The sequence below is a fragment of the Coptis chinensis genome, chromosome 2, assembly GCF_015680905.1.
Source record: "Coptis chinensis isolate HL-2020 chromosome 2, ASM1568090v1, whole genome shotgun sequence".
Classification (NCBI taxonomy): Eukaryota; Viridiplantae; Streptophyta; class Magnoliopsida; order Ranunculales; family Ranunculaceae; genus Coptis; species Coptis chinensis.
The window spans coordinates 51,571,919-51,596,649 of record NC_141457.1 but is presented as its reverse complement, the minus strand read 5'-3'; the positions used below and the strand labels follow the sequence as shown (position 1 = coordinate 51,596,649).

The following is a 24,731-nucleotide window of genomic DNA, read 5'->3' as shown; positions in this document are numbered from 1 at the left end:
TGGTTTAAGGAAGGAGAGGAAATAAAAGCAAGTAGGTGATTGAGTGTTTTCAGTGCATTTTCTTTTGAAACTTGATTGGCAAGTTGTTGTTGTTCTTCTTCTACTACTGATTCTTGAAGAATAGTGTTGTCGTGAGCGTAGTCAATAAACTTCGACAAGCTCGTAAACCCGACATTTGAATGTTTCAATTCAGTCTTTGACCTTGTGATAAAGAGTTGAGTATTCCTTCAAGATTCACCATTAATAATTCCATTTCTTTCTTCTGTGGAGGCTTTTTTTATTTATTTTTACTTAAAAAAGATGCGATATTTTGTCTTGCCGATATATAAAATAGTGTTGTCTTTGAGCATCAATTTCCTCTACACAATCTGCGGAGCATACAGTTGAGCCACATCAATATGTTGACCTGTAGCTAAAATATATTCACATTCAGAATTTCATGCCTACCTTGAAGGCCAAGCTCTATCAATTTCAGGTATCCTCCTGGCTGTAACAGTTCCCCAACAATTTCAATGCGGCTCGCTCAAATCTCTCTCAATCATAAGAACTCGACGTCCATCCTGATATCAATTGCAAATAATATTGCAGCTTGAATTCTTCAAATACATAAATATTAGTTTTAACTAAGAAGCAATTTCATCATGACAATTAATAACTCAATGAAACACCTGTTTAAGCAGACACCCAACCAACTCACAATTTTAAAATACAGTGAGAGTATTGAAACTAACTCTTAAGCTTATTCTAAAAGCACCAATGGCTGATGTTTCTTAATCTTTTTCAAGCAAAGGGCCATTCTAAACATGTATTACAATATGAATTCCAACCAAAACAAACACACATACAAAATAATAGAATGTAATACAAGAAGTTTGTTGAATGGAAAGAATAGGAGTACCAGAATCAGAAGAAAGGGTATTGAACAGAATACGCTCAACACTGGCATGAAGAGCCACCATGATATTTGAAGGTCTAGCATGATTAAGTAAATCAGCAGCACTATGTCTTCTCCCCAAACCATCAAAAGTAGACCCACCAATTTTAGTCCCAACAACATGATGAAGATTAAAACCATTATAAGGTGTAACATTAGCTTCAAGAAGTCCATCATGAACTGCGGATTGCCAGTTTTTCAACTGAGGTCTAAGAACAACAGCTTTTTCAATCCAATCATAAGACCTGTTCACTAAATCAAGATTCAATTTAAACCCAGGTTGTTTAAAGAAGTCATCATCAGCTCTACTATAAAAACCAGCATTAATAGCACAACTTCCACCAAGAACTCTTCCTCTACCATTCGCAACACCATTTTCGATGAAAAAGATTCTGGCGGCAAGTCGTTTTTGCGTGGATTCGAGTTAATGTTGTTAGAAATCCTTCTTGTGTCCATAAGTTTGGATATTCATGTGTATGTCCACCTCTTTCTAGGACTAAAACCCCAATCAACTTTCAATTAACAATTCCAAACTTACAAATATAAATTTACCTCGACTACAAGCCAAAGATGGTGGTGACTGATTGTTCGAGAGAGTGAAACTAAAAGCCGATTCCTCTTTCGGTCCTTGGGTTCTCTTTCTGGAAAGGAAAGTGTAAAAACAAGTTTTTTCTTCAGAAATGAGGATAAACAAACAAACTCGCCAAGTCAAAAACCGTTTCTTTATTTAAAATTGCTTACTGAAACACTGAGTTCGCTTTCTGGAACGAAACCAAACTCATTCTTTATAGAAGGACCATCAAAACAAAAGAATACCCTTTTTCTTCTTCGTCATCATCTTCAACAACAAAGTCTTTCTCAGGCCAAAAACTGGTTTTCAAAGCTTTGGTTTCAACACAATCCTTTTGTTGGGAATTAGAAAAGGAAGAAAAAGGTAGGAAGTGATTGTTTTGGAGAAGAGGAGGAGGGGTTGAAGGAGAGAAAGAGGAATGATAAGAAAACCCTAACCTAGCGGCTGTGAGAGAGAAAGAGAGGTTTGCTATTCTCATATACCGAGCGCGATTTCTTTTTTGTTTCTTTCTTTTCGAAATTTCGATGTTGTTTTGGTTTTTTGGATTTGTAACGCTTCTCAAACGATTTTCAAGCGTTAGCAATTAATTCTGGAAATTCACCAAAATAAACTAACGCTTTACAACATTGCTAACGCTTATATAGTGTTGGGAATTTGCTAACGGTAAATAAGCGTTGCAAAGCAAAAAAGGTGTGTGTTGCAAATATCCTATTATGGTGTAGTGGTGATCTTTTTATGAGGTATCACCCCTTTGTAAATCATGTTAATGACTCCCAGAGGCTTCTCATGTATTGTAGCCGTTACTTCTGGTCGAGCATCAGCTCTAAACTCTCGAAGCTTTCCATCCTTTATCAACCTGTCAATCTCCCTTAGTAATTGCAAACACTTATTTGTTTCATGATTCTTGACTTTGTGAAACTGGCAATAAGGTTTATAGTCCAATTCTTTGGGAGTAAATTGTGGATGTCACACATAAGCTTCCTTACCCACTCATCTCAATATATCTTCTGGTGTGGTATTGATAGTGACATAGTTTTTTGGATCTAATTCTTCTTTTAATGATCTCTCACCATCTCCTTTTCGCTAGAGGTTGAAACCCCGTTCTTGCAAATGCCTCACTAGGTCTTTTCTTGTCTGGTCGTGCATATTCTCAACTATCACCTCGGTCTTGACTCTCCATTTCTTTTCGAGTCGATTCTGATACTTGTAGTACAGGTTGTACTGTGGCAGCCAGAATTCCTTCTTCCACGCGGATGTCTTTCTCTGCTTTATCGTATAATTCTAGCATACTTTTTATCTCTTTTCGTATGTAACAAGTATTTATGCATATTCGATGATGGTATCAAACCCGTTTGAAATGCCATGATCGCCATCATCTCGGATTCGTCCAGATTTTCAACCGACTGTGTTTCAGTTTTAAATCGAGCTAAGAAATCTTTTAATGATTCCTTCTTCCCTTGCCTCAATTGAAACAAAACCGATATCTGCTTCGGCTTGACCTTTTGATGCCCATAGTTTGTCAGAAATTTCTCCTCTAGCTCTCTGAAGCATAAAATTGTTCCTTCATACAAAGAACAGAACCATTTCAAAGCTTTCCCCTTGAGACTAGAAGAAAAGGATTTACACAACAAAGAATCGAGATACTCAGTGCCTTGGTAAACAGAATACTGATGTCGATATCCGAATAAATGATCCATTAGATCTGATATGCCATCGTACTGATTGCATTTCTAAGTCTTAAACTTTGGAGGAAGAGGCATCCTCTTTATCTCTTTACTCAATGGATTCCTACCGACATCGTCAACCAGCTTTCTTACCGATGCCGATGCTTTATCATTTAGCTGATCACTGAATTGTTTTAGCATAATTTCTTTTGTTATTTGGGGTGGTATTTCCACTCCCTGTGTTTCCTTTATAGACATAGTTTCTTGTACACTCTTATGTACATGTGGGGACAAAGAGTTAGATTCTTCCTCAATTTTGTTGTTTCGTTCTTGCTGCATCTTTCTCATCTATTTGTTTTCTCTTGCTTATAACTTGTTTTGCTTCTCTACTTCTTGTAATCGTCTTATCAATCCTTGCAAAGAGATCTCCTCTTCTGCTTGAATCTATTTTATTCTTTTGTCATGTTCTTCCTCTATTCTACTTCCAGATCGCCTTGTTACTCGCGTTTGTGAGTTGTTCTCTTCATTGACTACCTTCTTACTATTGTTAATCTTCTTTGGAGGCATGTTGACGCTTTGAACTATATGCAAATCCTCAAAATGAATCACTCCAACTTGATCAGTGAATCGTATAACACAAGGAGAAAATATTAGACTTGAATTCTCAAGCTTCTGATGCACGGACGGTGACAGTTGCGCTTTTGCATGTTTTAATAATTTATTCTTAATATACACTCGAGTACACTTGTTCAAAGACCTCACTCACGTGCATGTTGTAATTTAATTGGAGTGAGGGTTTCATTCCAAACCAAAAGGCTAGAACTCTAATTAACAACCAAATGGAGATTTATCTAAGAGGAGATTTAGTGAGTAGGATTTTATAAATATTTTAAAACTATTTTCCAAAGTGACTTAATTTGCAAGTTACTAAAATGTGAACCTAATCAATAACTCTAATGATTGTAAATGGAAATAGCAAAAAGACAATAACTTCTAATTTAGATATAAAGACAATATTGGAACATATAATAAGACATAAAAAAACTTTTGTTCACAACTACACATTAACCAAATTACAAAACTTAAGTGGGTGTTTGGCTATCATTTTTTCAAAAAATTATTTTTTCTTAAAAAACATTTTTATGAAAAAATATTTATTCTAAAAACAGTTTTTGAATAAACATGTTTGGTTGTGATTTTTCTTAAAAACTATTTTATCAAATCAGATTTCGCACTATATTTTTCGATATATTTCGGCATATCGTGGCATAAAGTACTAAAGTCTAAAACATCCGGGAAATTCATTTTCCTTTAGAGCCCAAAGTGTTTCCCTCAAAGAAAAATAGTTTTTTAACTTGAAAAACAAGTTTTACCTAATTATCATAAAACTAGTTTTTGGGACCAAAAAGTGTTTTTTGAATGAAAAACAATTTTTATAAAAAAATAGAGACCAAACGCATTTATTTTTTCGAAAAATATTTTTTCACTAATAAACACTTTTTAGCAATAAATAAATAGGATCCAAACACCCCCTAAACCTTACATGAAAACCTTTAAACTCCGACTAAAAATTATAATATGGAGCCAAAGTTATTTCTTGCTCATGAAACCTTCTTTTTATAGAAAATGAGAGTGCTCATTTTCTTTCATCCTACGTAAATTTTCCAACTCTCAACTGCATCATTTAATGTCCATTTGATTTTTTTCCATGCCACCACATCATTTGCCAACCAATTAGGACTTTGTTGCCAAAACTTAATCATTTTCCACCTAATCAAGCCTAAAGCTTAATTTGCATCCACCTAATCAAGCCACCTAATCACGACTTTGTCTCCAAAATCAACTTTCAAACCATCTCATCAAATTTGATGACTTTTGTGCCAAGTTATGCACAAAAGTCTTTGATTTATTTCAATGCAACTTTACTTGTGCGGAAGCTTGACGTGTGAGCTTGGTCACTAATTTTTGTGGGTCATCGTAGTGGGGTCCTTCATGCTTCGACCGGTGGCGGGTCCAAAAGTTGACTTTTTACAAATTCTCACCTATGTGTAGAGCTCATCGCACTGATCATTCTGATGGTTCAATTGCTGATATTGGAGTCCAGGTCTAGCAGATACAGGCTTCGGAAATTTGATGCTTTTTCGGTACTTTGATCCTATTCTGACTGAGAACGGTCCTATTTGATTCCTTGGCTTTAGTTGGGCTTCATTTAGCTTCACGTGGGATAAATCAGAATGCTTCATGTAGACACACTATTCTGTGCTTAAATACTGGCTTTTATCCTCAGTTGTACGTTGATTTCTCAAACCTGCAAAAACACGAAAATACGATTATTTCATGATTATTAAACACATAATTAATCAAAATACTATGTCTCTACGGAGTTTTATATTACAGTTTTTGGTGCTTATCACACCACCCCAAAATAGCACTTTGCTTGTCATCAAGCAAAGAAGAGACATTAAAACAGATAAGTGGTAAAAAATGTGTTGTCCTAAGCTAATTCTCATTTCGCAGAGGGCGGTTGCATTAACCGTATACAACAAGGCCTTAAACCACTAGGAATTCCTATAGTGGACGAGTTATAACCTTTTGAGAGTTTTCCAGAGAAGATACTCACAAACTTCACTTATACTACAATGACTCAGTAATAAAGGTTTGTTCCCTTAATTAATCTCATATATCTATACATCTCATTAGTGGGAAACGAGGATTAATTCCTTTAAAACTCAAGTTAATATGCATACAATAATTAAAACATCTACATATGAACATGCATACATTGAACTTTATATTGAAATGTACAAGTAGGGCCGTTTCTGGATCCTTTGGAGAGTGTCCCTAAATAGGTTCTCATCGGTATGTGTCGAAACACAAATTCACTCGTAATTTTTCCACTCAGGTTTCGCTAACTCCAGTGTGCAGTGGCACACGTTTCCTCTCATCTCAATGACCGTCTGAGGAGCCAAGGTCGATCAATCACATCTACTACTTATTATCACACCATCCTACTCCTAACTGAGCTAGAGCTCTTATTATGTATTATGGGGCTTAGGTGGTAGTGTAGAAGAAAATGGAATGAAAAATAAAAAACGATAAGTATGAGAGAATAAGGTCTTCAAGATATTTACATTAGAGAAATCCTTATTTTCTTTTCCTGCTTCTCACATGGGTTTCCATATATACTTGGAACTTTTAAGCTTTTGGACTCCTTTTGATTTGATTTTTGGGAGTTTGATTTTTCTTTTGACTTTTTTGTTTTTTTAAGCAAGTAACTGATTTTGATTTGGGACAAGTCTTTCTATTTATTTTTCCACATTTCATCTTATTTCTCATACTCATCGTTTAGGTGAGTTATTTTATTTGGGGTTTAATATATGGGTAAGGAATTTTTGGTGAAAGTGAAAGGTTTGATGGAAGGTTCAGTGGGGCGACTAGCGGTAAAAATTGTAATAGGTATGAATTTTTGGCTATGTCGATCTAAAGAAAGCCTAAATTCTCTCCTAGGATTTGGATAGTGATCAAGTAAGTAGATGCGTGATTTTCTCTACTCGGAAAAACTACTCCTCTGTGTCATTATTCATAATTCACACATATCGAGAATTTTTGGTTAGATTATCACAGGATCGGTAATTTAAGTAAACTACCGTGGGTTCCATAAACTTACTGCTATGTACATTCAATGATACTCAGTGCATGAATGCTCATGAAAAGATGTAAAAACTATTGCGTACGTATTATCTTCAGTTTCTTAAGAACAAATCCTAATTCGAATGCTAATATGAGATTTCTAGACAATTTTCATCACAGAAAAGGAAACAAGACTTTTTCACAAAATACATTTATTTAGAATAAAAACTATATACAATCTACAAGTTGCCTAAGTTTTGCTACATGGTTAAAACACCCCTAAACAGAATGATGCTTAGTCCTCGAAGTATCAAGAGATGAAGAAAGAAATTACCTGAGAACCGTGAGCAAAATTAGGTTTGGACATCTATAGCAGAAAGTTATTCTAACCAAATATTTTATACAAAAAGGAAAAATGATAGCACACCAAACACAACTATATACAATTACATACATACAAATTATCCTACTCCAATTTTTACCATCCCCTAAATTCTGATATTCTCTCATCAACATGGGTGAAATGCATTTCCTTAGCATCACACCAATAGATAATGGTTTGCCAAATGGTGCTCCATTGTGGTGCCTCTTCGTTCAAATGTGCCAACATATTTTTGTCGTCAGGGAAACAACGGATGTACCTCAGGTACCGTGACAGTCGCCGCCATGCCCAAAATCTTAAGGAACGAATTATTCTGTTTGCAGAGCACATAGAATCTACTTGAACCCAGTTGTTAAAAGTAGCGAAAAACTGTGGGAAATGCGTCCTCATAATTCGGCAAGCGGTTACAGGTAAAAGTAGATACTGATGCCGAAAAGTGCGAGCTCTTTTTAGATTGGTGATAACACAGTTTATGATATCAAAGAATGTATGACCCTGGGCAAGAGCATTGAAGACTATACATGCATTGTTATTGGTAGTAGAAAAATGCCAATCTCTCATGATATTTAGAAGTACAAACAACATCACATTTCCCACGTTCATGGTCATGCTTGCTAGGGGAATGGTGGTCTCTGGCCATCTGGCAGGTGCAGCTCCTTCGTCCATCCGTGGTAGACCATCATTATATGTCTAGCAAAAATAATGCCACGAAAACCAACGGTATGAATTCTGGCTGATGTATGACCAAGTTGTCGCTGGCTCGTGATAAGGAAGATCCAAAGTTAGGGCAATAGTTGAGTCAGAGAAAATATATATTGTGTCCCCATTTGTGATGGTGAACACATCTAGGTGCATGGTTGAATGCTGGTGTGTTTTCCATATTGGCATAAAAATATGCAGCCAAACTTGGATAATAAGTTTGGTCCGGTTGAAGAACTAGGGAAGACCATCCAATGTTTGTGATGTAGTCGCAGAAGTGAAGGCCATAAGCAGGGGAGTCCATCATAGCCTGGAATGATTGCTCAGGGATGATCTTTGGAGAGGCCATGCTTGATGATGATGATCCTTGATGGAGTAGAGAGATATGGTACTTATAGGAGGGAATCCTGACAGACTATCAATCAGTGTGGTGAGAAATCCAAAAGTAAATAGTCGTCTGGGTGAAACAACGATAAGGGTTCACCGCAAGGGAATCAAATATGTTCCCCACGCCTGCTGATAAAGTTGAATAAAGTCTGGTGCAATGGATGGAATAGTATGGAAGAAAATAAGGCCCTCCTGCAAACAAATTTAAAACAATAGTTTAAAATTTGTCTTGAAATGATGGTTTATTGATAACAACAAGAATTATTACTACCTAATGGTACATTATCCTTAACCACTGCTGAACACTAAAAGATAAAAGAGGTGGACTAAGAGATAAACATAACCTAAAAATCTAATTTTTAAAGGTGTAACAAAATCCAGGACTTTGTTAACGACGATGATGGTTAAGAGGAAGCAGATCATTTACAAGACTGTTGAGTTCATCAACTTTATTGATGAGCTGCTGTTGAAGTTCAGCTTGGTGTGTGGAAAAATCACTTTAGTTTTGCATTATGAGAGTGTGATTTTCCATAAACTGTGAGTGGGTTTGCAAGAATTCTTCCTGTGCCACTTCGGGTATTGCCTGAACTTCCTGTAATTCCAGCAGACTTGTAAAAATGACTTCCTGTCGGGTGTGTAGGGCTCGCAGGCCTTGGTGAAGAAAATGAATGCCCTCCATATGATTAAAGATGTTATGCATGGCATTTTCATCAAAGAAATGTTCAGAGTATGGATTTTGGTCTTCTTGTTCCTCTGTCAGGTTCATTGGAGGATATGGAGTCCAAAAACCAGTAGTGCACTCTGTGTGAATTACAGTAAGGCCAGCTATTTGATGAGGTATTTCCGGATAAACAGCTTGATAACCCCAATTGTCACACCCCGAATTTCGACAAAATCGGAAAAAACAATATTTGTTCCCGACTATTTGATTTTCAAGGTGTGATGCACTCTCAACTTCTAAAAAAAAACCCATTACCCATTTAATATTTCTAATAATTTGAAACCAATAAATTTTTAATAAATAAAAGTCATCTTCATTACCAAAAACTCACAAATATGATTAGATTACAAATTTCCTTTCAACAACTCTTTAATTATAATTACAACTGAAAATACAAACAACATTGTCTCAATTGAAAATCTATTGCACCTCAAGGGAAAACAAAACATATCTTGTAATTAGATGCTAACACGAACCACAAGCAGCAATCAACCTTCTTCAACACTAATCCTGTCAAGACTTATCAACTGGGTTCATTTTATGAATACACCCGATAAGCAAATATGCAAATCGGGTCAGCATTATAAACAATGCTGGTATGAGTAGCCCTAAAATACAAAATATACTTATACATATATATATACACAACCCATAAGGCAGTTAGTTCCTCCACCGAGGCGTCTTAACTTCTAACGACTAATACAACATTATGAATTACAATGATTAAGGCAGGTAGTTCCTCCACTGAGGCGCCTTAGCTTCCAATTCAACAATAATAAGGCATTTAGTTCCTCTACTGAGGTGCCTTAGCTTCAAACCGTACTAGATCAACTGTATCCAATAATAAAATAACAAAACTAAAACTTACTCTATACTTACACTGGTACAAGACTAATCACAGAGTGGGTCACTCCTGCATAAATAATCAATTCAACCCACCCTTCTGCAGAACTATTGTGAATGCAACATAAATTACAATAAATTATTTATTAGAGATTTAACGTACACTTTGTTATATCATCACAATTATTGTTTAGAGTTTCTTCAAGTGTCTCTAGAATCACGTCGTCTCTATGTCTTACCTAGTTTCCCTGGCTACCACAATCGCTTCCCTACGCCGAACATGTACATCCACATGCTTCCCCTCACATAATGAACCACTCCCTGCGTAGTTACCCTAAGCGGGATATTGCATACCAGGTAACCCCCACATGAACGCCATTATGTAGGTACTGCTACTATTCGGCATAAAATATCGCGCGTCTCGTTCTAATTTTGCGAACGAGATAATCAAGCCACTATTCGGCTATGATTGCCCTACACATGGGTCAATCAACATCTCATATACCGTATACAAGGGCCAATCATATCACATACGCCCTACACATGGGTCAAATCACATGAGTTGTGGTAGCTAGGTTCTAGGATTTTCGTTACGTAATTTATTCAGGTATCATACATTAATATCTCATAACCATTTCACTTTATTACGTGCATGTCAAATACATTATTGCACTAAGCCACAATATTTAGAAATATCTCAATACATCTCATAACGACTTTCATTCTTTCACGTGCCAAATAAATTATTGCACTAAGCTATAATCTCTTGGAAAATATCCACAATTATTATACTACCTTATAGTAGCATCTCACAGACATAATAATGGAACGTTTACATTTATTTCTCAAAGATATTGCATTTAATAGATATCATAACATACGATATTATTTAACAGAGCAACAATTTCAACATACCACATAATGTCACAATTGATCCAAACGTACCGCATAACTTTTTTTTATAACATTTTAGGAATATTATGTCTCCTAAAATTTCAATCTCGTCACGTGTCAAAAATTGCACAATATCAACGTCAAATCTTTCTTAGATAAAGGACAAACCAGTTTTATACAGACTTCCACAACATTCTACCATTTGATTAGTCCATAAAATTTAATATATAAAAAAAATAAACAAAGTCAACGGTCAACGGTCAAACCCAACAGTCACCAGTCCCACACCGGTGTTCCTCCAAACAGGTCCTAACCCAAACCCATGTTTAAAATAGTTCAACCCATTATCCTAATCCAATTAAAGAAGACAAAGCCCCAAAACCAAGGCCCAAAAGTCTAAACAACTAAAGACTCAAACTGACCCATCTGAAGTCCTATGGACCTAGCCCAAACAAAATAGAAACTGGCCCAAACAAAAGACATTATTCCGGCCCAAAGAAACAAAACTAATGTGGTCCGGGCCAAAACCGGCCCAAAAACAACTAATAGTTTGGCCCAACCAAACAAAACAAAAATTTCGGCCCAAGGCCCAACTAGGAGGAACAACATCGCCACCACCTCCTTCTTCTTCCTCACCACCTCCACCGATCAGCCACCATCAACTCTTCTCCTCCTCCACTCTCATCCTACCAATTTTACTCCTCGAGAAAACCCCTAACACTTTAACAAAAGCACCCATTCGATTCCTCACGTCAAATCCCCCTCCTCCAAACTGGATTGCGCCGCCATTAACACCTCCTTCAAGCTTCCACAGCCCCATTCTTCAATACTCACACACACCCACTACAACCATCCATAAACCAACCAAAACCACAACAATAAGAGTTCACAACCACAACAAAAGAGTTCAAACAAAAATGCAAGACGATTTCTTTCTGTTGGGCTTTAACTGCCATTAACAGCCCATAAAGCTTCAACCGCCCCCATTCGACAACATTCAAACACCCCCACAACAACTAACAATTAGTCAACCAAAACAACCTACAGTATATATTATACAGTATAGATTATATTGACACCCTTCCTCCACACTGGACCTGGATCGTCCACCATTAACGACCCCTCCAAGCTTCAACAGCCCCCCATCCAAACATCAATTCACATACCCAACACTTTACAACAACAACCAAACATCATTCAACCATACCACAACAATAAAAGTTCAAACCACAGCAAAAGAGTTCAAACAAAAAAAACAGGACGATTCTTGGGATCGCGCCGCCATTAACAGCCCATAAGGTTCAACAGTTCACTCGAGTTTCACAGTTCAGCGAAACAATATATGCTAACCTTTAACAGTTTATCAATTCGATAGGACCTTACAGAAGAATAAGAAGAAAAATGGATGGAAACCTTGGACAGAGAAAAAATGTCTGTATACACGTAAAACTGTAAAACTATAAGTTCGATGAAATAGAAAAATAACTACTTCGTCTCTCGAATCGCCGAAATAGAGTATATAGAATATCAAAGAGAACCGATCCCAAGCTAGCTAAAAGATGCACGATCCGTGTCTCCGTTCTTCTTTGTTTAACACATTGGAGAGTTAAGGAAATATGGAAATCTCTGAAGTGAAAAGCAGCATGGATAAATGTCACTCCAACCTGGAGAGAGACTAATTTGGGAGCAGACAGCTGTGCCAGACATGAGGTTGCTCTATCTCAGGGAGATAGTATATGGTGGGAATCTCGACCCACTTTCATGAAAAATTTGGAGAACCACTATACTACATATTTTCGATTTGTTAACTAGATAATCATATTCTAGTAAAAGTCCTATATTCCTATTTCTAATTCTGTTTTGTCACTTTGGATTCTATGTAACTCTTATTCTTTTATTAATCAATTACCTTTAGCAAAAAAAAAATGTTGTTTTTGTTTTTAAGAAAAAACCTTATTTTTTTTTTCGGAGACCATTCTAAAGAATTTATTTACCATATATTTGGCTTAACTTTTTAGAAACTTCCCATTTTACAAAATATCCCTATGTATAACCATGGAATATAATTCTCTATTAAAAGTAGTATATCTATTAAGTACCTTATATTAATATCTTTTAAAAACTTTCCAAATAATTAAAAATCTCTACACAAAAATCAAAATTTAAAATACTAATTTTCCCTCATTTATCTTTCTATCAAAAAGTCAAGCCCACATTTACTAGCCCGTTGACCAAGAAATAAATATCCAATTCCGAAATGCTAAATATTGTTACGAAATAATGGAAAAATAATTGAAGTCTTGCACCAATGCAACATAATTTTCATGACTATAATAGGCAAATGTGCTAACCGTTTTTTAGGCTTGGTTATCGAGTTCCAGAGATATTGGATTATGCAAAAGTCATCCCTTTGAGTCTGCGTAACCCAGAGTAGGTGGAGAAGAGGTTTGGTCACTTTAGATGTTTGTGATGTTCCCGCCACATTGTGTCCTAACCAGTGAAGCACAGTTCGTTTATTTTGTTTCAAAGAGCTGTAGTGCCCTGATTTTCCAGACAATTGAATATTCAGATAAAAGAGCTCGATCCAAATATTCAAGAATCAAAAAAACTAAGACGTGAGCGAGTTTGACTCACACGATTCCAAACTATAACTAAAATATAAAACACCCTTTAAATATCACGTTCAAAAAAATTTCGACAGAATCTTCTCTATATTTCCAACATTTCATAAATTTACAACCTGTCCTAACCTGAAGATAAGATAATATACTTCCATTTAATATATTAAAACCTCAGTCGTAACCCAACTACTAAAAGATATATTGATTCGTGGCACTGGCTACTTAGTCATCTCGACAAATGCCAGTTAAATCAAGTAGCTGCAGTGCCCCGAAATCAATCTTTTACGCAACTACCGTCATAACTTCTAATTAATGAATTCATAACTAAATACAATAACATTATAACTAAATTATTACAAAACAACTTAAAGGGAATAAATTTAGAAACAAGAAAGAGCTAAAAGAACCGCCTTAGCCAATCAGAGTACGCTTCACGTTAAATTTTCTTAGTGAGCACATACGCCTTTTCCTGTCTTTTGGGAGTCTGGTTGTCCCTGTTATTTAACATTTTCTAACATGCAACGTTAGATGGTTAGCCAGTATATAATAATCAAAGTGAATTAAATTTATTTGTAGCTGACAAGATTTACTTAATGGCTTACCTTTCAGTTACATTGCAATGTTTGGCTTACCGTTTTTCTTATAAAACTCCCCGCATGCTTAATTAATTAACAAATATCTAAGAAAACACTTAACGATCAATGTTAATAACTATAGTTAGATATTATGTACTACGAGATTAAGATCTTGCTTAACACGTAGAATCATATGTTCAAACCAAATTATACTGTAATAACATAACTAGAATAACCGGTTTCCTTGTTACAAGGGGTGGGTGGTTTTCCTATTGAAGCGGTTAAGCCTGGTGGTTGCCTACGTAGCCATTTAGGGATCAAGCCAATCGTAGTTCTCCTATTGGTAGGGTGTTTCTATAGGAATGGATCAAGCCATTTCCGATGAGGAAGGCGGTATGGGTTCCGCACTCATGTTCTAATATGTAACGTTCATCAACCGATTCCCTACTCGAATTGGTATACCATCTCGTACATCAATTTACTTTTAATCTTTTGAGGTTTTTCCCAAATTCTCGAGTAAACACACAATATATATATTATTCAACCCAGAAAAAAAGAAGTATTTAGCATAAGTGAACCTATGACAATCGCATGGCATTATTAATATACTTATCTCAATACTATTCTAACAAACAATTAATTACGCGGGAAATAAAACAATAAGTTAATAAAATATGCACGAATATATTAAAGCTTGTTGCGGCTTGTGGTAGCCTGACAATGGCTTGTAGTGACCTAACATGACCTGCAGCGGGCTGACAAATGGCCTGGTGATAGACTCCTTGTGGCCTGACAACGGCCTATTGCAGCCTTGCGGAGCACAACTTTCAATTCATATATCAAAATCAGTACTTGCTTGGTTCCAGCAGGTGGTCTAGTTATCCAATTATTAATTTAAGATATAAGGAATTGAAATCTAGAGGTGTAAACCCTATAGCCGCAGACCACCACACGTAACTCCTCGTATATATTCATGAGAAAGAAATTGTATATATATATAACATCTAAAGCTATCCTTCCTGAGCAGAGAGACTGACTCCCCTTCCTTGAATACAAGCAATCCCTCTTAATTATTAATCACTTTCAAATCATTAAATAAAATGGAATATTCAAATTTGAGTGCTTGCACGTACTCTTGAGGAGCTAGCCGAAACCTCACTCCCCCAATTAATGCCTATCATCCTATCTAATCTATATTAAACTGAAGATTGGTGTCAGATTTACCTTTAAGCTTGTAATTAAAAAAAAAATCGAACATGAAGGACATTTCCTCCTGTACGCCTCCATAAAACTTGAATCTTGATAAGCCAAAAGCCAATTAAATACCACTTGCCTTATTTCAAAAGAGCTGGTGTTGAGGAATGCTTGGTAATATCCTTAATTAGCTTTCTTCCAAAATTCCCTGTATCGCATAGAATTTTGGGTTTCAAAATCAGGTGATGAAAATTGATACTGCCATGGTTCTTTTTTTTTTCTCCAGAAGATCTCATATTCCAGAGAGAGCGAGCGAGCGAGAGAGAGAGAAATGGATTTCCAGGGGATCAAAACCGAGAGATATTACTTCGAAGTTCCCCCAACAGAGAGAAGAGTGCGATCCTTTTTCTTTTCTCCCCCTTTTCTAATATCTCCCACTGACCCAATAATATACGAAGCCCAAAAGTAAGCCCAAAACAGTTCTAAGCCCACATAATTTACACTAGTACTAGTATACTGCGTGGCAGTGGGGAGTGAGCGGAGCTGCGGCGGAGAGAGAGAGTTGGGTGATGCGGGGGGAGAAAGAGAGATGGGTGAAGGAGAAAGGTATTTGGGCGAAAAAAAAAATAAGAGAGAAGATGAGGACAGACAGACAGAAACCAACCAAGTTGGTTTTTGTCTCGCATAACCCCCCTTTCTCCCAAAAATCGTTCGCTCTGCTCACTCGAATATAAATAAAGGCCCAAAATACAATAGGCCCAACATAAAATTAATCATCAATGACAAACTCATATCAATTAATCAAGCCTGCCAAATGATAAATGTTAAACCTTGCCATATAGTACGTAATTACCTAGAGAGGCACTGAACTAACACGTAAAATGACCGGTTTACCCATAGGAAAAATTTTGGGTCATTACAAGAGCGCTGAAGAACAACGTGGTTTATGTTTCCGAGTTTGCCATGAGATATAATGGCCTTCAGTAGTTGTTTGACGGTATCAAATGGTGACTCCTGAAAATGCATCTCCGGGTTCGTCATTGGAATTTGAAGGATGTCGGGGATGAGTTCCCTAGTCAATTCAAAACGTTGGCCATGGGCATGGAAATAGAATTTACCATGGTCAGGTCCGCTAAATTGGTAGAACATGAAAACCAATTATCTGGAGTAAACAGCTGCCGAATGATATAGAAGAGGCATCCATCCTCAATGTACAATTTATGTGTCAAAATATGGAGCAAACAGGCCTTCATGAAAAAAATTCAAATAATTTTTCTCGGGCGCTATTTTTCTGGGTCGATCCATTTGAAAGTATAAGTGAGGGAAGAATAGTGAAAAATGAGTGAAACGAAGATGGTTGAAAGGAAGAGATTTATAGCCAAAATATGAATATTCACGGATCAGGATGGCAAGTGCAGTTAGTGTTAAATTGTCAATTTCTCCATAAGCTTGAACTTTTGTGAAGGGTCAATTCTATTCATATATGAGAGGAGGTCTCGGGGACATGTGGTCCTTGTTTTTACTTTTACAACACTTCACCTGGTAGGAGTTGAACCCGAGACCTCTTAGAAACCAGAGGCTCTGATACCATGTTAAATTGCCAATTTCTCCATAAGCTCGAACTTTTGTGAAGGGTCAATTCTTTTCATATATGAGAGGAGATCTTGGGGACATCTAAAGGATTGGACATCTTCACATGTCAACAGCTAGATCCAGAATTAATATGTGGAAAAACACAGATAAAACATGCATGTGCTCTTTTCGCATCACATTTATGTTGTAGCACGTTCAAATGAGAAATTCCCTGGTGGGTCTTTTAACGTCAGATTCCCGAGACGATGAAGAGAGGTGTTCATAAGGATTAGAGAATACAGAGGAAGGTTTCACAGGGCAGTTAGACCAACACGTATTTTCTATCTTGAGTTGTCAAATAGGGCATGTAAAGTCACGTCCCTAAGACTGTTATCGAGGTATGCTAAAAGATAGAACATACGGAGGAAGGGGCCACAGGGTAGTTAGACCTACACGTAAATTCTGAATTTATGTAGCAAACCTCAATAATGGAAGCTTGTTAGAGCTTACAGAGTGGTGTGTGGGATATAAGGAGTTGAGATCGTATTGTTTGTGTGTGTGTGTGTGTGTGTGTGTGTGTTTTTTTTTAGGAAGTAAAAATACAAATTATACATACAAACATAACATAGGCAATTTCTCCATTTAATACGTAAACCGTACAAATGTGTGAAAATTATTTAACACACCATGCTAATGTACAAAAACATTAAAGAAAAGGAAAGATGTACGTTACATAGATCTAGATATTTTGAAAGATGTTATGCATAATCAAAAGTATGACTGCGATAAACACCCCTATCATGAAAACCTTGAATGCATCGTCACGCTGCTGCTTTTCAAATTTTTTGATATGATTCAGCATTTGATAAAAGAGTAGAGTGTGGAAGAATTAAGTTTTGGAGAGGTAGAGAATGGGATGAGTGAAGTAATGGGAGGGGGGTCGATATTTATAGGGAGAGATAGGACCGTTGGGGAAAGCGTGCGGAATAGTACAGAGCACATGGGCTAAAAAGCTCAAGCACGTGTCGTGGATCGGGTCGGATTTTTTTTTTAGTCTAAGCCCGAAAAGCGTGCTAAATAGTAGCGATCACGCGGGCGAAAAAAAAACCCTCAAGTACGGGATTTGGATCTCGTCTTTTTCTTTTATTTTATATTTTTTAGGAACTATATACAAATGTACAAGGGGATATTAACGTGTTAGCAACACTGGACGGCCAGAAGACTCACCACAGAAAATCCTAGGCAACTGTCATGTCGGCTCTGGAGCGAACCTAATCCAGCCAGACTGTGGCTTAACCTTTATGTTTTAGGGGCCTAGGGTGTAGGACGGTACCATGCATCCTTGATCGTGCAAGGGTCGTAACGGTCTAATAATATTACCCTTATTACATATAGTATAGCCTCAAACTGCCCCGAAACGAAATCAATAAGCAAACAGCTAGGGGTTGGCTTGGTGGAATCTATTGTTCGTGTCCTAAATCCTAAGTAGGCAACATCCAAGGTTGAACACGAATCTCTTTTTGCACAGTGCTAGTGCAAAGGTGAATTGTAAAAGACACGAGTATATACATGTTGAGTCTTTTAACGTCATATCCTTAAGACGAATCGAATCTTTTAATGGCAGATCCTCAAGACGATTCCCAACCCGTGGGAGAAATGGCGCGATGACGAAGTTTATCCTGCTCAGCTGGTGTTAGACAAAAGTATACCTTATATCGGCTAGTATTGGATAGGAAGTCAAGACTTGGACAGAAAGGTGTTTGACAATGCATACACCACCCCATCCTTCGCGCACGTCATTTACGAGCAAAAGTACTACGACCATTACGTACCTATTCGTGATGAGTGAGACTTACACCAAATGATTAGCTGAAGTTCGCGAGGCAGAAAGTAGAAAAGGGAAGAGAAGGAAGGAGGGGAAATTTTTTGTACCCATCGTTTACCAGACGGCATGTTTGCTCAATTATCAGAAGACATTTATACTCAATTTTGAAATAGAGTTGCTATAGACTAAGGTTCCGGCGCTTGCAACCACACACTCCAGGTTAGATGAGAGAAGAAAAAAGAAGAGGGCCCGGCTACCAAAATGGTGTACTCCCTTTTTAAAACACATGAAATAAAGTACACCAAGCAAATCTATCAGTTAATGTAGACTGGATCTTGTAGAAGAGTCTTGTTGACATCTGGAGACCGTAACTCATGGTAATGTTTGAGACGTTGACCATTTACTTGAAATTCGTTGTTATCGTTTAAATTTTTCAAAGAGATTTCCCCATAAGGGGTTACAACAGAGACAATGAAAGGACTAGACCATCGTGTTTTCAATTTTCCTAGAAAAATTTGTAATCTTGAGTTGTATAACAAAAAATTTTGACCAATTTTGAAATCTTTTCGCAAAATGCGTCTGTCGTGCACTCTTTTCATGTTGGCTTTATAGGATTTCGAGATATCATATGCATCACTCTGAATTTCCTCAAGCTCATTGATTTGCAATTTTTGCTTCTCACTTGCTGCATTGATATTATAGTTGAGGCTTTTGATGACCCATAGAGCACGATGCTCTAGTTCAACCGACAGATGACAAGATTTTCCAAAAACGAGTGGATAAGGAGACATCCCTATAGGTGTCTTAAAGGCCGTTCTATATGCCCACAAGACATCAGATAATCGGAGAGACCAGTCTTTCCTATATAGATTAACTGTTTTCTCCAAAATAGACTTTATCTCTCGGTTAGAGACTTTCACTTGGCCATTGGTCTGAGGATGATATGGAGTCGCCACCTTGTGGGTAACTCCATATTTCTTTACTAATGACTCAAAAATTTTATTACAAAAATGTTTTCCCCCATCACTGATGATAGCTTTGAGGACACCAAAACGAGAGAAAATATTTCTTTTACAAAAACTACAACAGTCATATGGTCATTAGCACGACATGCTATAGACTCAATCTATTTTGACACGTAGTCAACGGCTACCAGAATGTAGAGAAATCCATGAGAATTTGGGAAGGGACCCATAAAATCTATTCCCTAGACATCAAAAATTTCCACAATAAGAATCGAATTTAAGGGCATCATATTGCGTTGAGTAATGCGACCCAGCTGCTGGCAGCGAACGCATGCTTTCCAATGCTCATGTGCATCTCTAAAAAGTGTGGGCCAGTAAAAGCCACATTGTAAAACCTTTGCCACAATTTTCTTACCACTGAAATGACCACCACAAGATTGTTCATGGCAGAAGGATAACACATCATTGTGTTCCCAGTCGGGAATGCAACATCATATGAGTTGGTCTAAACAATATTTGAAGAGGTAGGGGTCATCCCAAAAATAATATGTCGCAGTGGAAATGAACTTTTTTCGGTCAGCACGAGACCAAGAGGAAGGGACTTCCTCGGTAACAATGTAGTTCACTATATCAGCGTACCAAGGAGGTGAAAAAAGTGAGTACAAGTGCTCATCAGGAAATGAATCGTAGATAGGGTCTGAATCATTATCAACATCACTTACTAGCCTTGATAAATGGTCGGCAACAACATTTTCGCAACCTTTTTTATCTCTAATTTCTAAAGTAAACTCTTGCAAGAGAAGGAACCATCGGATCAATCTTTGTTTCGCATCCTTTTTTCACGAGTAGGTAACAAAGTGCCGCATGGTCAGTGTAGACAATTGTCGAAGATCCAACTAGGTATGGACGAAATTTCTCCAATGCATATACCACAGCCAGGAACTCCTTCTCAATGGTAGTATAGTTACGTTGAGCTTAATTAAGAGTTTTACTAGCATAGTAAATGATAATGGGTTTGTCGTCTCGGCGTTGACCTAGGACAGCTCCAATAGCATTGTCGCTAGCATCACACATAAGTTCAAACGGTTTTGACCAATCAGGTGGTTGGATGATAGGAGTAGTAGTCTGGGCGATTTTCAGAGTCTCAAAAGCTTGTTTGTAATTGAAATAGAAATCAAATATGAAATCCTTAATTAGGATATTGGTTAAAGGTCGAGCAACCTTTGAGAAATCTTGAATGAACCTCCTGTAGAATCCAGCGTGGCCTAAGAAGGCACGAATGTCACGAACTGTTCGTGGGATAGGAAGAGATGAAATATTATCAATCTTTGCTTTATTCACCTTTATTCTGTCTTTTGAAACAATATGTCCTAGAACAATTCCTTTGGTAACCATAAAATGACATTTTTCCCAGTTAAGGACTAGATTTTTCTTTTCACAATGTGTACAAACTTGGGAAAGATTTGATAGGCATCTATTGAATGAGTTACCATATATGGAGAAATCGTCCATGAAAACTTCTATAAAATGTTAAATCGTATCACTGAAAATGTGAAGCATACAACGTTGGAATGTACCAGGGGCATTACAAAGGCCGAATGACATTCGTTTATATGCAAAGATGCCAAAGGGACAAGTGAACGTTGTTTTTTCTTGATCAGCATGATCGATGACAATTTGAAAATAGCCTAAATATCCATCAAGAAAACAGTAATATGTATGACCTGCTAAACGTTCAAGCATCTGGTCGACGAAAGGAAGAGGGAAGTGATATTTACGTGTGACCTTATTAAGTTTGCGATAGTCAATGCAAATTCTCTATTTCACTGAGATGCGAGTGGAGATGCATTCGTCTTTTTCATTTCGCACAACTGTAATGCCAGACTTTTTGGAGACAACGTGGACTAGACTCACCCAAACACTATCAGAGATAGGGTATATAATACCAGCATCAAATAATCTTAAAACTTTCTCCCGCACCACATCCTTTATGGTGGGGTTTAGACGACGTTGCGGTTCATGTGACGTCTTTGCTCCTTCTTCAAGATGTATGTGATGGATGCACACACTAGGGTCAATGCCCTTGATGTCATCTAAAGACCATCCAAGGGCAGAACGGTGTTCTTGAATGACATCAATTAAATGGCCTTCCTGATCGGCAGTCAACTTGGATGAAATGATAATTGGGTGACTACCATCTGGATCCAGATGTACATACTTCAAATCCAAAGGAAGAGGCTTTAAATTAGGAGTGGGAGGAGTGGGAATCAAAGATTCTTGTGGAAAGTTTTCTTTAACAGAGAAGACGGATTGAGGTTCTTCAAAATCATCAGACAACGCTATAGTAGGGTCAAATAGTGGTATTGACTCTAATAATGTGGTGACATCCTTAGTGTGTAAGTCAACATCAAATTTTAAAACACCAAAAGAAAAAAATTGATGCACTTCATCGTTAGGAAAAGAGTTTGTTAAATAGCCTTGCGTGAGACTATCAACCATGTTAATCTCACCATCAATGTTAGCATCTGGAATTTGTTTCATTAACTTGAAAACATTTACCTCGATAGAAAGATTTCCGAAGGACATGGTCATGGAACCATCCCGATAGTTTATGAGGGCATTTGCAGTTGCAAGGAAAGGACGTCCTAAGATGATAGGAATGGAGTCACACCCAACTTCTGTATCTAGAATGACAAAATCGACAGGATAGTAAAAGTCTTGGACTTTTACGAGAATGTTTCCACAATGCCTTTGGGATACTTGATGGAGTGATCGGCTAACTGCAGAGTCATGGTGGTAGGTTTCAGCTCATGTAGACCTAGTTGTTTGAACAGGTAATATGGAAGTAAGTTTACACTTGCGCCTAGGTCTAGTAAAGCAGTAGCAATATATTTGTCTCCCAATGTGCATGGAACGGTGGGTCTGCCTGGGTCTTTATATTTTACAATACCATTCGTTTCTATGATGGAAGGGAACTGTTCGGTGAGGAACGCTTGTTGAGGAACATTGGTTCTCCTTTTGGTGGTGCACATATCTTTCAAAAACTTTGCATGTTTTGGCAATTGTTTGAGGGCCTCAAGAAATGGTAAGTTGATGGTCAAATTCTTGAACGTTTCTTGAATCTCATCAAAATTTTCATCAGGTTTATTCTTTGCCAAACGTGCAGGAAATGGTGCCTTTGGTCGGAATTTGGCATACGGATCAGCTTGATTGTTGCCTAGTGTCGTGGATGGTGACTTGGTTGGAAGTGATGTGTCCCGTGTAGGTTCAACTTACCATTTCTTGAGGCCATTGGGAGATTCAGTAGTGTTTGGGTGATCCTCTGGCATACGTATTTGATTATCTACTGTTTTGCCAGAACGAAGAGTAGTGATTACATTCACCTTACATTGGTTTGGGTTACTTGTACCTGGGGCATTGTTGAGTTCAAAGGCAGTGTTTGCTGGCTTAGGGTTTGAAACTGCTTGTCTAGGAAACACGCCCTTTTGACTCTTATCCTGAGCTAAAAGTTGAAAAGATTGCTGGATAGACGTCAGGATTTGAGAGTGTTGATTCATGTATGCCAGGAAAGTCTCAGTCGTCTTATTAGTAGAACATTGCACAAATGGAGCAGGAGGAACTAGTTCACAGTTATTTTTGGTGGGCTGAGGATGATATCCGTAATTTTGATTCAAGGGAACAAGGCTGCGGTTGTTTTGGTAGGTAGGATTTGAATTGCTCGGAACCTAATTTTGACCTTGTTGGTACGGCTGATTATTCCCTTGACGGTATGGAATATAGTTGGTGGATAGTCGAACAGACGGATTGGTGAAACCTGGAGGAACCATCTTCTGTGTATTTGGTAGCCAAGCGAAATTCAGATGTTGTCTCTATGGTGCATTAGGGATGTTGAATGCACAAGCTTCTTCAGATGTTTGGGCAGTGGAGTCATATAACAAGGGACAATATGCATCAGGATGGTCAAGACTTAGGCAAAGAAAACATGGAGAAGTGTTAATGTTCATGACCTGTTTGGATTTTTGATCGTTTACTTGAACTGAGAGAGCATCTACCTTCTTGGTTAGGGACTCAATCAGAGTTTTTAATTTTAGATTAGGTTTGACCTCAAACATAGACCTAACTTTAGAAGTAGTATCTTGGGATGATCTTGAAGGATCAGTGTTACCCCAGTGGGTACTTCTCGTTGCTTGTTTTTCAAGAAAATTGTATGCCTCAGTAGCCCCTTTGTCCATGAAACAACCGCCGTTCATGATATCAAGAGTTTCTTTTTGATGATTGGAAAGATCATTAAAGAATGAACGGACGAGGATAGCGGTGTCAAGTTGATGATGGGGACATTCTAAAAGAAGATCGGTAAATCGTCTCCATGCTTCGGTAAATGATTCCTGAGGATGTTGGCGAAAGAATTGGATTTTCTGAAGCATTTCAGTAGTTTTATTCAGAGTGTAGAATTTGACCATGAAATATTGCACAAGTTTGTTCCATGTGTCGAGGGATTGTGGTGGTTGAGCTGCTAGCCAAACTGAAGCTTTATCTGCTAAGGTGAAAGGAAACAACCGTAGCAAGACTTGTTCATTGGAGACGGATGGATGTTGGAAAGTGGTGGCGACTTGTTGAATCCTACGAAGGTGATTGTACGATTTCTCATGGTCTAACCCATGATAAACAGGTAACAATCCAAAAACATTGGGTGGGATTAAAAAATCACCCGTAATCTCCTTGAGTTTGATACAGGAAGAAGGTCCTTCCTGTAAAGCAGTATAGAAGTCCGAAAAGGGCTTCTTCGCTGGAGGATTTGTTTCGTCAGTCATAACGAATGGAGTTAATGGCGACACAGGATTTTGATGAGTATTATTAACAGATGAAGAACTTTGTTGAGGTGAGAACTTACGCAAATGCTTATCGTATTTTCGCCTATGATAAGTATATTCAAATTCTTTATTATTACCAGACCTTAATCTCATGCAAGCATAAAATTAAATCTGAGGCACAAAAAGAATTTATTTTTACATGAATTTTATCATTTACGTAAGCATTATAAGTGAACAACGTAGGCTTACACTGTTGCTAATGTAGCAATGAAGCGAGAAATACGTGTGCATAAACCAACAGCCAGGTCACATGAGAGATATGAGGGAGGTTTTCCGTGCAAGCACATTCCTTAATTAGATAACCTCAATCTTTCAAGTTTCCTATACACCGTTGGAATATGATTATGATTTATAATTTTTGTTTTTTTTAAACATATTATGCA

At 37.4% G+C, this 24,731-nt stretch overlaps 1 protein-coding gene and 1 long non-coding RNA gene across 2 annotated transcripts; both read right to left on the bottom strand.

Annotated features, from left to right (window-relative positions):
• Positions 1-212: 212 nt before the first annotated feature.
• Positions 213-1,716, bottom strand: LOC147516472 ((R)-mandelonitrile lyase-like). Its single transcript, XM_086593285.1, has 4 exons — positions 1,676-1,716; positions 1,487-1,575; positions 899-1,186; positions 213-560 (listed from the first exon to the last, which is right to left on the bottom strand). The coding sequence occupies exons 1-4, from the start codon at positions 1,714-1,716 to the stop codon at positions 535-537; spliced, it is 444 nt and encodes a 147-aa protein (XP_086449411.1). The 3' UTR covers positions 213-534.
• Positions 1,717-13,626: 11,910 nt separating this feature from the next.
• Positions 13,627-15,317, bottom strand: LOC147516471 (uncharacterized). The gene is made up of 2 exons (XR_015213678.1): positions 15,146-15,317; positions 13,627-13,840 (listed from the first exon to the last, which is right to left on the bottom strand). It is a non-coding gene; the product is annotated as an uncharacterized LOC147516471 (long non-coding RNA).
• Positions 15,318-24,731: the final 9,414 nt, after the last annotated feature.